At 40.7% G+C, this 13,972-nt stretch overlaps 1 protein-coding gene across 2 annotated transcripts in view; it reads left to right on the forward strand.

Moving 5' to 3' along the window:
- Positions 1-13,972, forward strand: part of FOXJ3 (forkhead box J3) — a 129,926-nt gene that overhangs the window by 48,435 nt on the left and 67,519 nt on the right. For both annotated transcript variants that reach the window (XM_070404988.1, XM_070404989.1), the window contains exon 3: positions 3,164-3,488. In XM_070404988.1, coding sequence (XP_070261089.1) covers positions 3,164-3,488 — 325 coding nt within the window. The remainder of the gene's footprint in view (positions 1-3,163; positions 3,489-13,972) is intronic.

Below are 13,972 nucleotides of genomic sequence, written 5' to 3' on the forward strand. Positions count from 1 at the left end.
GCATGAATTTGTGCACCAGGCCTCTAGTGTAATTATAAATTCTTGTTAAATGTTATAACACAGATTAAGTACCTACTTACTATATGTCTCATTATATTGCTTTGACTCATAAAGTTTCAATTAGTGATACTGTTGGAAGGAGACACGTTAAAGATGGTTCTCAATAGGAAACATCTGCAATATCAATTATATTCCAATTTATAATATACTTTTATATTAACTTTGAAAATATATGTGACTGATGCTTTGGGAATTTGAACAAAATAAAGCTACTCAGTGGAGACTTAATTGAGACAAATAGGATGACAGCGTAGTATAATATTAGTCAATGTTTATAGAATGAAATGTGAAGAATAATAGCAGTAACTACTATTATCAACATTACCACCAGTAGCTAACATTTATTGAGTACTTACTATTTGCCAGTCACTGTTCGAAGTACTTTATGTCAGTGAAGTTGTTATTCTCATTTTACAAATGAGGTATGGTAGAAAAACTACTGGATTAGGCATTAGAAGATCTGGGCTCTGGTTTTAGTTCTGTTAACTATCATGTGAAGTTGGGTAAGTCTTTTAACTTCAGCAGACCTTAGTTTTTCATTTTTAGATTGAAGGGATTGGTCTCTAATTTCTAGGGTACTTTGCTACTCTCTTGACATTCTGTGATTTCTAAATTATCTTGTCCCTTTGTTACACAAGTTCTTTTAACCTATTATATGTGGAAGCAAGCATTTCTCGTTGAGATTAGCAGATTGGTAAGTGTTTTCTTGTGTTTTTTTAAGCTAAAGGTGATGGATAGAGGAATGTAAAGTTCAGGTTCCAGAGACATGCATATAATAGAAATAAAGGCAATTTGAGAAAATGAGAAAGGTAAAACTGTGGATCTAAATATCTGAAAGACAATCAATAATAATAAAAGCATAATATGCTAATTAGACTGGACAGCAGAACAGCAGAATGACTGTCTGGACGATCTTCCGGACGAAGCCAGGGCTGTGAGGGCCAAGGCAGTCACCATGGTTGCAAGGGCCGAGCGCCTTTCATGAATTTTGTGCATCGGGCCTCTAGTCCTATATAATTAAAGGCTAATATTCAGATAGACTGGACGGTGGAACAGCTGGTTGCTATGACGCACACTGACCACCAGGGGGCAGATGCTCAATGCAGGAGTTTCCCGCAGTCCCAATCGCCCAATTGGGTCCTGCTGGCCAACCTCTTGGTCCCTCCCCTCTGCAGGCAGTCTCCGATTGGCCGATGGGGAATGAGGAACCAGAGTGGGTGGTGGCGGATGCGGGAGGCGCCAGGCCAAGGCGGGTGCGAGCGAGTGGGGCCCCGATCGCCCTGCTGGTCGTCCCACACGCAGAGGGCGATTCGTGTTTGCGGCAGGGGGTGGGGCCGACTGCCAGCAGCTGGGGAAGATTGGCCCTGATCATAGGCCAGGCCTAGGGACCCTACCTGTGCATGAATTTTGTGCGCTAGGCCTCTAGTATATAATAGGATTCTACTGGCAATGCAGATATAATCCTCATGGTTGTTTATAATAGCTAATGCTTAATCCTGGTTACTTTATAGGGCATTAGTACATTTGGTGCATATGTTATCGTGTTTCATTATCAAAGTAATATTTTAACTGTAGCTACTATTTTTTCATTTTATAGATGAGAAAGCTGGAGTTTAGAAATATTAGCATCTTCATGGTCCCACAGCAAGTAACTGGTAGAATCAGTACTTGAACTCTAGTCTGCCTGACTCAAGAGCCTGTATTCTTTATCATTTCTCCCAGAAGTTCAGATCCTAAGTGCATACCCCGTTGCTTTTTATCTGCAATCACTTGGGATGGACTTAGCCACACATTTTTTTCTTTTCAATGAGGCACTTTAAGTTTCTTACTTTGTTCTCTTTTTCCCGATATTTTGATATAATTTAGAAGCTTTTCATTCTTCTTTACTTTATAGTCAGGGTCACTATTCTTGCTTCTTTGATCCCAGGATAGAAAGGTTGGTACCTTCTGCTGAAAGTTAGCAATTCCATTGTGAAGTGTCATGCTTTTTTTCCCCCTGTACTTTTAATTCTTAGAAGAGCTTCCTCTCCAGAATGTGTTAACCTGTCAGATTTTGTTTTTCTTTTTTCTTTCTTTGGATTATAATGATCTAAAATTTTCAGCGTTGGAGTGAAATACATTACAGAATCCAGATTACTGGATGTTTAGATTAAGCCTGTTCTTGAGTTTTTGTTTTTTTTAAATATATTTTATTGATTTTTTTTTACAGAGAGGAAGGGAGAGAGAGAGTTAGAAACATGGATTTAGAAACATCGACGAGAGAGAAACATCGATCAGCCGCCTCCTGCACATCTCCCACTGGGGATGTGCCCGCAACCCAGGTACATGCCCTTGACCGGAATCGAACCTGGGACCTTTCAGTCCGCAGGCTGACGCTCTATCCACTGAGCCAAACTGGCTAGGGCTGTTCTTGAGCTTTTAATGCTGCTTTTCTTGCTGTCCATTTATATGATTTAATGTCTTATATTTAATGCTCCCAGATCTTCAGTTAATTTTCTTAAACTTGTTCCTTGATTTGTTCATTTTAAAAGATACTGCCTGGTCCTGTCTATCCTCCTTTTCTCCTGTTCATCATTGTCCTTGAGTTTGCATTCTTCTTTACTGTCAACGCCCCCAGCTAGTCTGTCTCTTTGATATTCCTGTCTACCCTTCTTTACTCTTTTTATCTTTAACCTGCTCAGCACTACCTTATTTTCTCTGTGCAAATTCCTGTGCCTATTTCTTAGGTACTTTTCTGACCTCTTGCTTCTACTTTGTTTGTATGACTTCCTTAAAATTTGTGTAAAAGAAATACCAAATGTACAGTTTTTAAAGGGCCCTTATTGTTGGTGAGTAAAGTATGGCATCAGAATCACTTTGTGCTGTATCTTAAACATTTTAAAACCAAATTTGGTGTGTTTTGAAGAGGATAAAAGTAAGAAAAAAGATTGGAAATGTTGATCTCTTAAATATTTGGTTTGGTTATTAACATATTCAATCTTTTCCCTCCAGATTTAACTCAGGCTTTCCCTCACTTTGGAACTCCTAGATTTGTGAATATTGGATATTTTGAGAAGCAGGGGTTCTTTCCTTGATACTGACTAAGGAGTCTATTTACCTTCAGGATGACATCTGAATTGGAGAGCAGCCTAACATCTATGGACTGGTTACCACAGCTCACCATGAGAGCAGCCATTCAAAAATCTGATGCTACACAAAATGCACATGGAACAGGAATTTCCAAGAAGAATGCACTCCTTGACCCAAATACAACTCTGGACCAGGAAGAAGTCCAACAGCACAAAGATGGGAAACCTCCTTACAGTTACGCCAGCCTCATTACATTTGCCATTAATAGCTCACCCAAAAAGAAAATGACCCTAAGTGAGATTTACCAGTGGATTTGTGATAACTTCCCATATTATAGAGAGGCTGGCAGTGGTTGGAAGGTAAGGATTTTTTTAAATTTCTATTTTTATGCTGTAAGCAATCATAATATTGGCTTCTCTTGAAGATAAAGCTCTGTGTAGGCTTATATTTGAAGATGAAATTCTAATTACTAGTCATTTTTAGGGTATCAAAGGACATTAAGTGTTTTTAATTAGTGAATATCTTTTTGGTAGAATATTGGTTTGTTAGAGCTTTATTATATGACTGACTCAGCATAAAATAAGAGCAGAGATAATGTAGCATTCACTGGAAAACAATATAGTTCAGGCAAGTTGACAGTGAGTCTAAGGTAAAATAAAACAATGTAGCATTGCAATTAGTACTGTTTTTATCATCCAGGATTTTTCAAAATATTTTTATTTTGAAAGAATTTTAGATTTATAGAAGAGTTACATAATTATTACAAAGGGTTTCCATATGTCCTTTACTCTCTATATTAACATCTTTTATAACCATAGTACAGTGATCAAAACTAAGAAATTAATATTGGTACAATACCTTTGACTAAAACAGTACTGTTAACTACTAAGTAAACAGAGTTTATTCACATTTTATTAGTTTTTCCACTAACGTTCTTTTATGTTCCAGGATCCCACATTTCATTTAGTTGTTATGTCTCTTTTGTTTCCTCCAATTTGTAACAGTTTCTCAATCTTTTCTTGTTTTTACGACCTTTGACACTTTTGAAGAGTACTTATCAGGTACTTTGGACAATAATTCTCAGTTTGGAATTGTCTGATGTTTTCTCATAATTAGAGTGAGATAGTGTATTTTGGGGCAGAATAATGCAAAGGTGATGTGTCCTTGTTTGTATATGGTATCAGGGGTACTTGATGTTACCATGTCTTATTGCTGGGAATGTTAACCTTGATTCTTTGGTTAACGTGGTATGTGCCAGGTTTTTCAACTATAAAATTACTGTTTCTTACTTTGTAAATTATAAGATGTTTTGGGGAAATATTTTGGGGGCATTCAATACCCTGTTTTTTCTTAAACTATTGCTCATTAATTTTAGCATTTATTGGTGGATCATATCTATAGCAGTTTTTGTTTTCTAGTGGTGATTTTCTTTTTTTCTTTATTCCTTATACACTTTTTAATTGGGATTCTTCTGTAAGGAAGTGTTGCCTTTTCTTTCCCTTTTATTTACTTATTTATTTAATCACTCATTTGTAATATTATGCTTTGATGGATATTTTATTATCTGTACTGTCATTGTTGCTCACATTGTTACAGCTTTGGCCATTTGTAGCTCTTACAGGTTGGCGCCTTGTTTGTTGTTGTTAATCCTCATCCAAGAATACTTTTCCATTTATTTTTTAGAGGGAGTGGAAGAGAGAGGGAAAGACAGAAACATCTATGTGAGAGAAACACTTTGATTGGTTGCCTCCTGACCAGGGCCTGGGCTGGGGAGGAGCCACAACCAAGGTATGTGCCCTTGAATGGAATTGAACCCAGGACCCTATGGTCCACAGGCCGGTCCTCTATCCACTGAGCAAATTGAGAAATATAGAATGCTGTGCTTTAAAGAGTTGAATAATTGAGCACACCTACTGTGTGTAAGCCATAAAAACACCCAATGAAAGTATTAAATGAAGGGTGTAGTTAATAATTGCTGTGAGAATTTAGAAGAGCTTATGGGAAGTATGATGAGGTTATGAATTGAGTGGCACAAAGCTTAAGTGCTATGAGAGTACAAGGAAGAGAGAGACATTAGAAAACTATTGAGGAAATGGAATTTAACTATATTTTGAAGAAGACTATGATTTGGGGAGATCTTTTTATTTTTTATTTTATTTTATTTTATTTTATTTTATTTTTTTAATTGATTTTTAAAATATATATATTTTATTGATATTTTACAGAGAGGAAGGGAGACAGATAGAGAGTTAGAAACATCGATCAGCTGCCTCTTGCACACCCCCTACTGGGGATGTACCCTCAACCAAGGTACCTGCCCTGACTGGAATCAAACCTGGGACCCTTCAGTCCCCAGGCCGACGCTCTATCCACTGAGCCAAACTGGTCAGGGCTTTTATTTTATTTTTTAAATATGTTTTTATTGATTTCAGAAAGGAAGGAAGAGGGAGAGAAAGATAGAAACATCCATGATGAGAGAGAATCATGGATCGGCTGCAAGTCCCCCACTGGGGATCAAGCCCACAACCCAGGCATGTGCCCTTGACTGGAATCGAACCAGGGACCTTTCAGTTCGCAGGCCGACGCTCTGTTCACTGAGCCGTTGGCTAGCGCTGGGGAGGTCTTTTTAATAGCTTCCAGGAAACGATTGTAGGGGTTCTTAGAAGAGAACAGAAGAGTTGGGATGGAACCAGAAGGTATCAATCCCATGAGTTCATAAATGCCGAGCTGAAGAGCTTGATTCAAATTTGGTAGATAATCCTGTCCTATATAATAAAAGCCTAATATGCTAAGTGTCTGACCGTTCGACCACTTGCTATGACGTGTACTGACCACTGGTAGGTTAGCTTACTGCTGGGGTCTGGCTGATAGGGACTGGGTGAGAGGGGCTGGACATGCCCTGGAGCCCTCCTGCTGTCCCTCCCCCACCCGGATCATGCACCAGTGGGGTCCCTTGGCCTGGACTGTGCCCAACTATAATCCAGAACCCCTCGGGGGATGTCAGAAAGCCAGTTTCAGCCTGATCCCCGCAGGCCAGGCCAGAGGACCCCAGTGGTGCATGAATCTGTGCACCAGGCCTCTAGTAGTACATAAAGTTCGGTTATATATCTCATTTACCTGTCTGACCTCAGCTTCTGCTGAAGTGTAAGTCCACCTGAGAGAGCCAAATCCAGTCTGCTGAATTTTTGGTTCTGCTCAGCCCAACTCATGGTATGAAACTGGGTTAGAAGTAGTGATACAATTTCAATTGGTACATGCATGATTTAGATACAATGAAGAAAGAAGGTTAAAAGGAGAAATGGGAGTGGGTGGAGAAGGATGATGTTGCTTTTTTTTTTAAAATTTATTGATTTTTTACAGAGAGGAAGGGAGAGGGGGTCAGAGAGTTAGAAACATTGATGAGAGAGAAACATCGATTAGCTGCCTCTTGCACACCCCCGACTGGGGATGTACCCGCAACCAAGGTACATGCCCTTGACCGGAATGGAACCCGGGACCCCTCAGTCCGCAGGCCAACACTCTATCCACTGAGCCAAACCGGTTAGGGCTGATGTTGCTTTTAGAACTAAAAGATACACTAGAGAGATTATTTTGTCCATTCTGTTGCTTTAGGTAGACCTTTAATATTTTCAGAGATAGGTGTTTCATAATTATTCTCTTAAAAAGTTTCTTCCAGCCTGGCTGGTGTGGTTCAGTGGTCGAGCGTTGACCCATGTACCAAGAGGTCACAGATTTGATTCCCTATCAGGGCTGGGTTGCAGGCTCGACCCCCAGTAGGGGGTGTGTGCAGGAGGCAGCTGATCCATGTTGATGTTTCTCATCGATGTTTCTATCTCTTCCTTTCCCCTCTAAAATCAATAAAAACGTACTTTTAAAGAAAAGTTTCTTCCACCCAATTTTAGGTGCCTAAAACTTGCCATGATCAGCTTTAAATTTATTTTTGTAAACATAGAAATATTTTGAGCATTTCAAAGGTAGACAAATTGAAACTGGTTTTCTTCCTCCTCTGTTCAGGTCCTATCTCTCTTTTCAGGTTTTACTTTCCGTTCTTTGTCCTTAGATTGTTTAGCACACTCCTACAATCTGCTACTCACTATATCTTCTTTAGATATGGAGGAGATGGGTCAGGGGAAAGTGGGAAATCATTTAGTTGTATTGGTTGAAGTAGGCTAAGAATGATCCTTAAGTAGCTGTCAATCACCTTTCCAGAAATGTAGAGCCAACTGAAATCACCCAGAGGAGGAAATGTGCTCATGGTCACGCAAAAGGATTGAAATAGAATTTTAATATGTAGGTAAAACTCTCTTTCATTTTCTCTCAGGGCATTGAAGGGAAATAACGTATTAAAAATAACTCTAAATATTTCACAAGAGTTTAAAAAACATTCTCGGAATGTTTTTAATTAAATGATTTTATAATCTGAACTATACGTAAAGGAATTTAAGTTTTGGTGCTATTCACCTTACTAAAGAAAATTAACCTATTATGTTACTGGAGTATAGGGTAATAAAAAGAAAAATACAAGAGTGTTATGTGTATTATGCTATTTTTTTATGTGGGGGAAAAATAAAAATATGTATTTGTGTATTGTTATAAAAAAAGAAACTTAAGAATAATAAATGAGAAACATAATAAACACTAGAGGCCCGGTGCACAAAATTTGTGCATGAGTAGGGTCCTGAGGCCTGGCCAGCAATCAGGGCTGATCTGTGGGGCAACCAGCAGGGCATTTGGGGGGGCCCCCTGCTGGCACCTGCCTTGGCCGGCCTGGTGCCACCCACTCGCCGGCCCCATCCCCTGCTGCTGCCACCTGTTTCCTCCTTCTGTGGGAAGCGACTGGTGGGGTGATGGGGCGGGGGGGTGCCCACTGGCATATATCTTGGCTGGCCTGGGAGCTGGGGACAGCTCCTGTGTTGAGCGTCTATCCCAGCCGTGGGCAAACTACGGCCCGCGGGCCGGATTCGGCCCGTTTGAAATGAATAAAACTAAAAAAAAAAAGACCGTACCCTTTTATGTAATGATGTTTACTTTGAATTTATATTAGTTCACACAAACACTCCATCCATGCTTTTGTTCCGGCCCTCCGGTCCAGTTTAAGAACCCATTGTGGCCCTCAAGTCAAAAAGTTTGCCCACCCCTGGTCTATCCCCTGGTGGTCAGTGCGCGTCATAGTGATTGATCATTCCACCAGTCATTCCATTGTTTGGTCAATTTGCATATTAGGCTTTTATTATATAGGATAGGATAGTTACCTATAGAGCAGTGGTTCTCAACCTTCCTAATGCTGCGACCCTTTAATATAGTTCCTCATGTTGTGGTGACTCCCAACCATAAAATTATTTTCGTTGCTACTTCATAACTGTAATTTTGCTACTGTTATGAATCGTAATGTAAATATCTGATATGCAGGATGTATTTTCATTGTTACAAATTGAACATAATTAAAGCATAGTGATTAATCACAAAAACAAGATGTAATTATATATGTGTTTTCCGATGGTCTTAGGCGACCCCTGTGAAAGGGTTGTTCGACCCCCAAAGGGGTCTCGACCCACAGGTTGAGAACCGCTGCTATAGAGGATGGATGGAACTGAGATAGAAGGGATTAAGATTTCAAGTATACCTTTTTACATAGTTTTGAGTGTGGAACCATGTGTTTTACCCAAAAGTGCCCTAGCCAATTTTTCTGAGTGGTTAGAGCGTGGGCCTGCAGACTGAAGGTTGCAGGTTGGATTCCAGTCAAGGGCAGTCAAGTGCAGGGTCAATCCCCAGTCCAGGTTGGTGCAAGTGTGGGAGGCAACCAATTGATGTGTCTTTCTCACATTGATGTGTCTCACTGCTTTCCACTCTCTCTAAAAATCAATGGAAAAAATACTCTCAGGTGAGGATTAAGAACACACACACACACACACACACACACACACGTAAATAGGAAAAAAAAGATGGGAAAAGGAAACCTTAAAACTAAATATAAGCAGACACAAATAAGCCTTACATCATATCAAATGGATAATGTAAATCACAAGAAAAAAATTCAAGACACTTTTGGAAAGAGCTTCCTGAATATATACCTTCATAGGATTTATACTAAGGATTAAAGGAATTGCCAGGAAATCATGAACTTTACTTAGTAGATTTGTAGTGATATTTTGCTAGAGTCAGTCTGTTTCTCCAATAACTCTAAGAAAAGAAGTTGGGGGGAAACCAAGATGGCGACATAGGTAAACACCTGAAATTGCTGCCTTGCACAACCACTTCAAAAATACAACTAAAAGACAAAACGGACATCATCTAGAACCACAGGAAGGCTGGCTGAGTGGAAATTCTACAACTAGAAGGAAAGAGAAAAGCACACTAAGACTCAGAGGAGGTGCAGAAGTAAAGTGCAGAGGTACGGAAGTGCACGTGGACAGGGCTGGAAGCTGAGGACGCGCTTGTCTTTTTCAATTGGGAGGGAGTCTCAAGCTCCCGACTGCTCTGAACTCCAGTTCCGGGCGAGTCTCTGGGGACCCAGACTCATACGGGAGAAACTGGACTGTCTGGCACTGATCAGAACTCGAGGGCGGCTTTCTCTCAGAGGTGCTCGCAGCGATTACCGAGACACTGAGAAGCGGGGCCTCTTAGGGCAGGACTGAGGAGCAGCCATAGCTGTTTGCTGCGCCCTATTGATCCCCTGAGACCCCGCCCCACCCAAGCTGTGTGCACAGGCTTTTGCATATGAAAGGCCTGGCCCTTTGCAATCTGAAAATGACCTGACAGACTGCAGCTGGATCAGAGAAACCCAGAATATCCAAAAGAAGGCCCAAGGCCCTCCAGCAGCTTGCATTGCTTCACAGCTGGGCTCCTGCTGGGTAGCCTCAGGCAGAGGCTAAATTAGCACCTCCTTAGAGATCCAAGAGCCAGTGTACCCAGTGGTCAGAGTGGGACCATCCAGATTACAACTCCTCAGATCCATAAGGGACACACTCAGGGGGCAGACTCAGTGAACACCAAAGCCCCACTGAAACAATTCTTGCCTCATAAGGGTGTCTCCAGCACAGAAGTTCTCCCACTGCAGACACAGCTGATTCTCACAGCCATTTGGCCTGGAGGTCAATTCCTCCCAGTGATACCAACAGCAATCAAGGCTTAACCACAACAAGACTGTGCACAAAGCCCACAAAGAGGTGCACCAAGAATGTCCACCTCTGGTAATTGGGGAGGCTGACCCAATGGGGCCTATAGGACACCTAGCACACAAACCACTCTATCAACACAGGGAAGCAGCCAAAATGCGGAGACAAAGAAACAGGTCACAAATGACAGAAATGGAGGAAAGCAAACTACTGGATATAGAGTTCAAAACCACGGTTATAAGGTTTTTCAAGAATTTTCTAGAAACTGCCAATAAATTTAGTGAGACCCTCAAGAAGTCTAGTGAGACCGCCGATAAATTTAGTGAGACCCTCAAGAAATCTAGTGAGACCCTCGAGGATATGAAAAAGGACCAACTAGAAATTAAGCATATACTGACTGAAAGAAAGAATATTATACAGAGATCCAACAGCAGAGTAGAGGATCGCAAGAATCAAGTCAAAGATTTGAAATACTGAGAAGCAAAAATCACCCAACCGGAAAAGCAAAAAGAAAATAAAGATTTAATTTAAAAAAAAAGTTGGGAGAAATTCTGAAACTATTTTATATACTTGGTAGTGTAGAACAAGTGAGTACATGTATTGATGTTTTGGGGAACCAGGCCTCTTACAGTATAAGAAGAGAAATACAGGTAGGAATATAGTTGTTGATTTGAATTGGAGGTACCAATTTAAACTCAAGTTTAAAATAAAAATCACGTATAGTGTTTTCAAAATTTAGATTCCTGGGTTACAACTTCAGTGAGACCTAATGCAGTACTATCTGAAAGTCAGAAAGGATTTCCTTAAAGAAGTGTTGTTTAAACCATGAACAAATTGAAAGTTAAGTAGACTAAATCAGATGAAGGGATGGAGTAAGACTGAGGGCAGTCTTTGCAGAGGGAACAACAAATGGAAAGCCTAGAGATGAGAGAACATTGGAGGGGATAAGTATAGACAGTAAGGTAGAGTCTTTGGAGGCTTTGTTAAGGATTTTGGATTTTATCCTAAGTGCCATAGAAAATTGTTGAAAGGTTTTAAGTGAAAGGGTAACATCAGATTTACGTTGTGAAGAGATAATTGCCTGCAAGGTGGAGAATGGTGAAGGAGGGGCAAAAAGAGGGAAGTGGAGGATGGTCACCAGTTAGGTAGCTATTGTACTACATTTGGTGAGACTGGTGCCTGGACTGGGATAGTAACAGAAGAGATGGAATACAATAGGTAGATCAAAGGTAGGTTTAATAAGATTTGGTGACAGATTTGTTATATATGGTGAGAAGGAAGGAGGATGTTAAGGATGTCTTAGAGGTTTCTGATTGAAACTTGTATGTGAATAATTCTTTCAGTGAAAAGGGAAAACGGGAAGATGATCACACTGGAAATAAAGATTGGTTTAGTTTTAAACATGTTGAGTTTGAGGTGTTTCTGGAGATGTCTAGTACCGTGGTCGGCAAACTGCGGCTCTCGAGCCACATGCGGCTCTTTGGCCCCTTGAGTGTGGCTCTTCCTAAGCCTTAGGAGTACCCTAATTAAGTTAATAACAATGTACCTACCTATATAGTTTAAGTTTAAAAAATTTGGCTCTCAAAAGAAATTTCAGTCGTTGTACTGTTGATATTTGGCTCTGTTGACTAATGAGTTTGCCGACCACTGGTCTAGGTAGATGTTTGGAAATATGTTAGGAACTTGGGAGAAAGTTCTAGTTTGGAGATTTAGATAGATTTAAGTGTCATAGGTGGTCATTGAAGCCATGATTATTGATGAGATTGCCTAGGTAGCAAATGTAGAAATGAAAAAAGGACAAAGGGCAGAGCCTTAAAGACTTCCAGTATTTCAATTTTTTAGAGATGTGTTCTTTCCCTGAAACCATTTAGAAAATAGACTGTCTTGATTTCTTCTGACTATCTCAATTCCACCTCACCCCTAACCCCTTCTTGAACTTTTTAAAAAAAATTAAATCTTTATTGTTCAGATTATTACAGTTGTTCCTCTTTTTTCCCCCCATAGCTCCCCTCCACCCGTTTCCCCTCCCACCCTCCGCCCTCACCTCTCTCACCACTGTCCTCATTCATAGGTGCACGATTTTTGTCCAGTCTCTTCCCGCATCCCCCACACCCCTTTCCCCCCCAAGAATAGTCAGTCCACTCCCTTTCTATGCCCCTGATTCTATTATAATCACCAGTTTATCCTGATCATCAGATTATTTATTCACTTGATTTTTAGATTCACTTGTTGATGGATGTGTATTTGTTGTTCATAATTTGTATCTTTACCTTTTTCTTCTTCTTCCTCTTCTTAAAAGATACCTTTCAGCATTTCATATAATACTGGTTTAGTGGTGATGAACCCCTTTAGCTTTTCCTTATCTGTGAAGCTCTTTCTCTGACCTTCAATTCTGAATGATAGCTTTGCTGGATAAAGTAATCTTGGTTGTAGGTTCTTGCTATTCATCACTTTGAATATTTCTTGCCACTTCCTTCTGGCCTGCAAAGTTTCTGTTGAGAAATCAGCTGACAGTCGTATGGGTACTCCCTTGTAGGTAATTGACTGTCTTTCTCTTGCTGCTTTTAAGATTCTCTCTTTGTCTTTTGCTCTTGGCATTTTAATTATGATGTGTCTTGGTGTGTTCCTCTTTGGATTTCTTTTGTTTGGGGTTCTCTGCGCTTCCTGGACTTGGAAGTCTATTTCTTTCATGAGGTAGGGGAAGTTTTCTGTCATTATTTCTTCAAATAGGTTTTCAGTATCTTGCTCTCTCTCTTCTTCTGGCACCCCTATAATTCGGATGTTGGTATGCTTGAAGCTGTCCCAGAGGCTCCTTACACTATCTTCGTATTTTTGGATTCTTTTTTCATTTTGCTTTTCTGGTTGGGTGATTTTTGCTTCTTCGTACTTCAACTCTTTGGCTTGATTCTTGCGATCCTCTGGTCTGCTGTTGGGAGTCTGTATAGTATTCTTTATTTCAGTCAGTGTATGCTTAATTTCTTGTTGGTCCTTTATCACAACATCGAGGATCTCACTAGATTTCTTGAGGTTCTCATTAAGTTTATCGACGGTTTCTAGAAAATTCTTGAAAAACCTTATAACCGTGGTTTTGAACTCTATATCCAGTAGTTTGCTTTCCTCCATTTCTGTCATTTGTGTCCTCTTTCTTTGTCTCGGCATTTTTTATGCTTCGCTGTGTCGATAGAGTGGCTTTCTGTGCTAAGTGTCCTTTAGGGCCCAGTGGCTCAGCCTCCCCAATTACCAGAGGTGGACATTCTTGGTGCACCTCTTTGTGGGCTTTGTGCACAGTCTTGTTGTAGTTAAGCCTTGATTGTAGTAGGTAACACTGGGAGGAATTGACCTCCAGGCCAGTTGTCTGAGAATCAGCTGTGTCTACGGTGGGAGAACTTCTGTACTGAAGACACCCTTCTGGGGCAAGACTTGCTTCAGTGGGGCTTTGGTGCTCACTGAGTCTGCCCCCTGAGTGTGTCCCTTATGGATCTGAGGAGTTGTAATTGGATGGTCCCACTCTGACCACTGGGAACACTGGCTCTTGGATCTAAGGAGGTGCTAATCTAGCCTCTGCCTGAGACTACCCAGCAGAAGCCAGCTATAAAGCAATGCAAGTTGCTGTGGGGCCTTGGGCCAGCTGCAGTTTGTTAAGTAATTTTCAGATTACAAAGTGCTGGGCCTTTCATACGCAAAAGCTTCCATACACAGCTTGGGCGGGGCGGGGTCCCAGGGGATCA

This window comes from Myotis yumanensis, unplaced genomic scaffold (assembly GCF_028538775.1).
Source record: "Myotis yumanensis isolate MYYU_CA2020_CCGP unplaced genomic scaffold, mMyoYum1.0.hap1 SCAF_2, whole genome shotgun sequence".
Taxonomy (NCBI): domain Eukaryota; kingdom Metazoa; phylum Chordata; class Mammalia; order Chiroptera; family Vespertilionidae; genus Myotis; species Myotis yumanensis.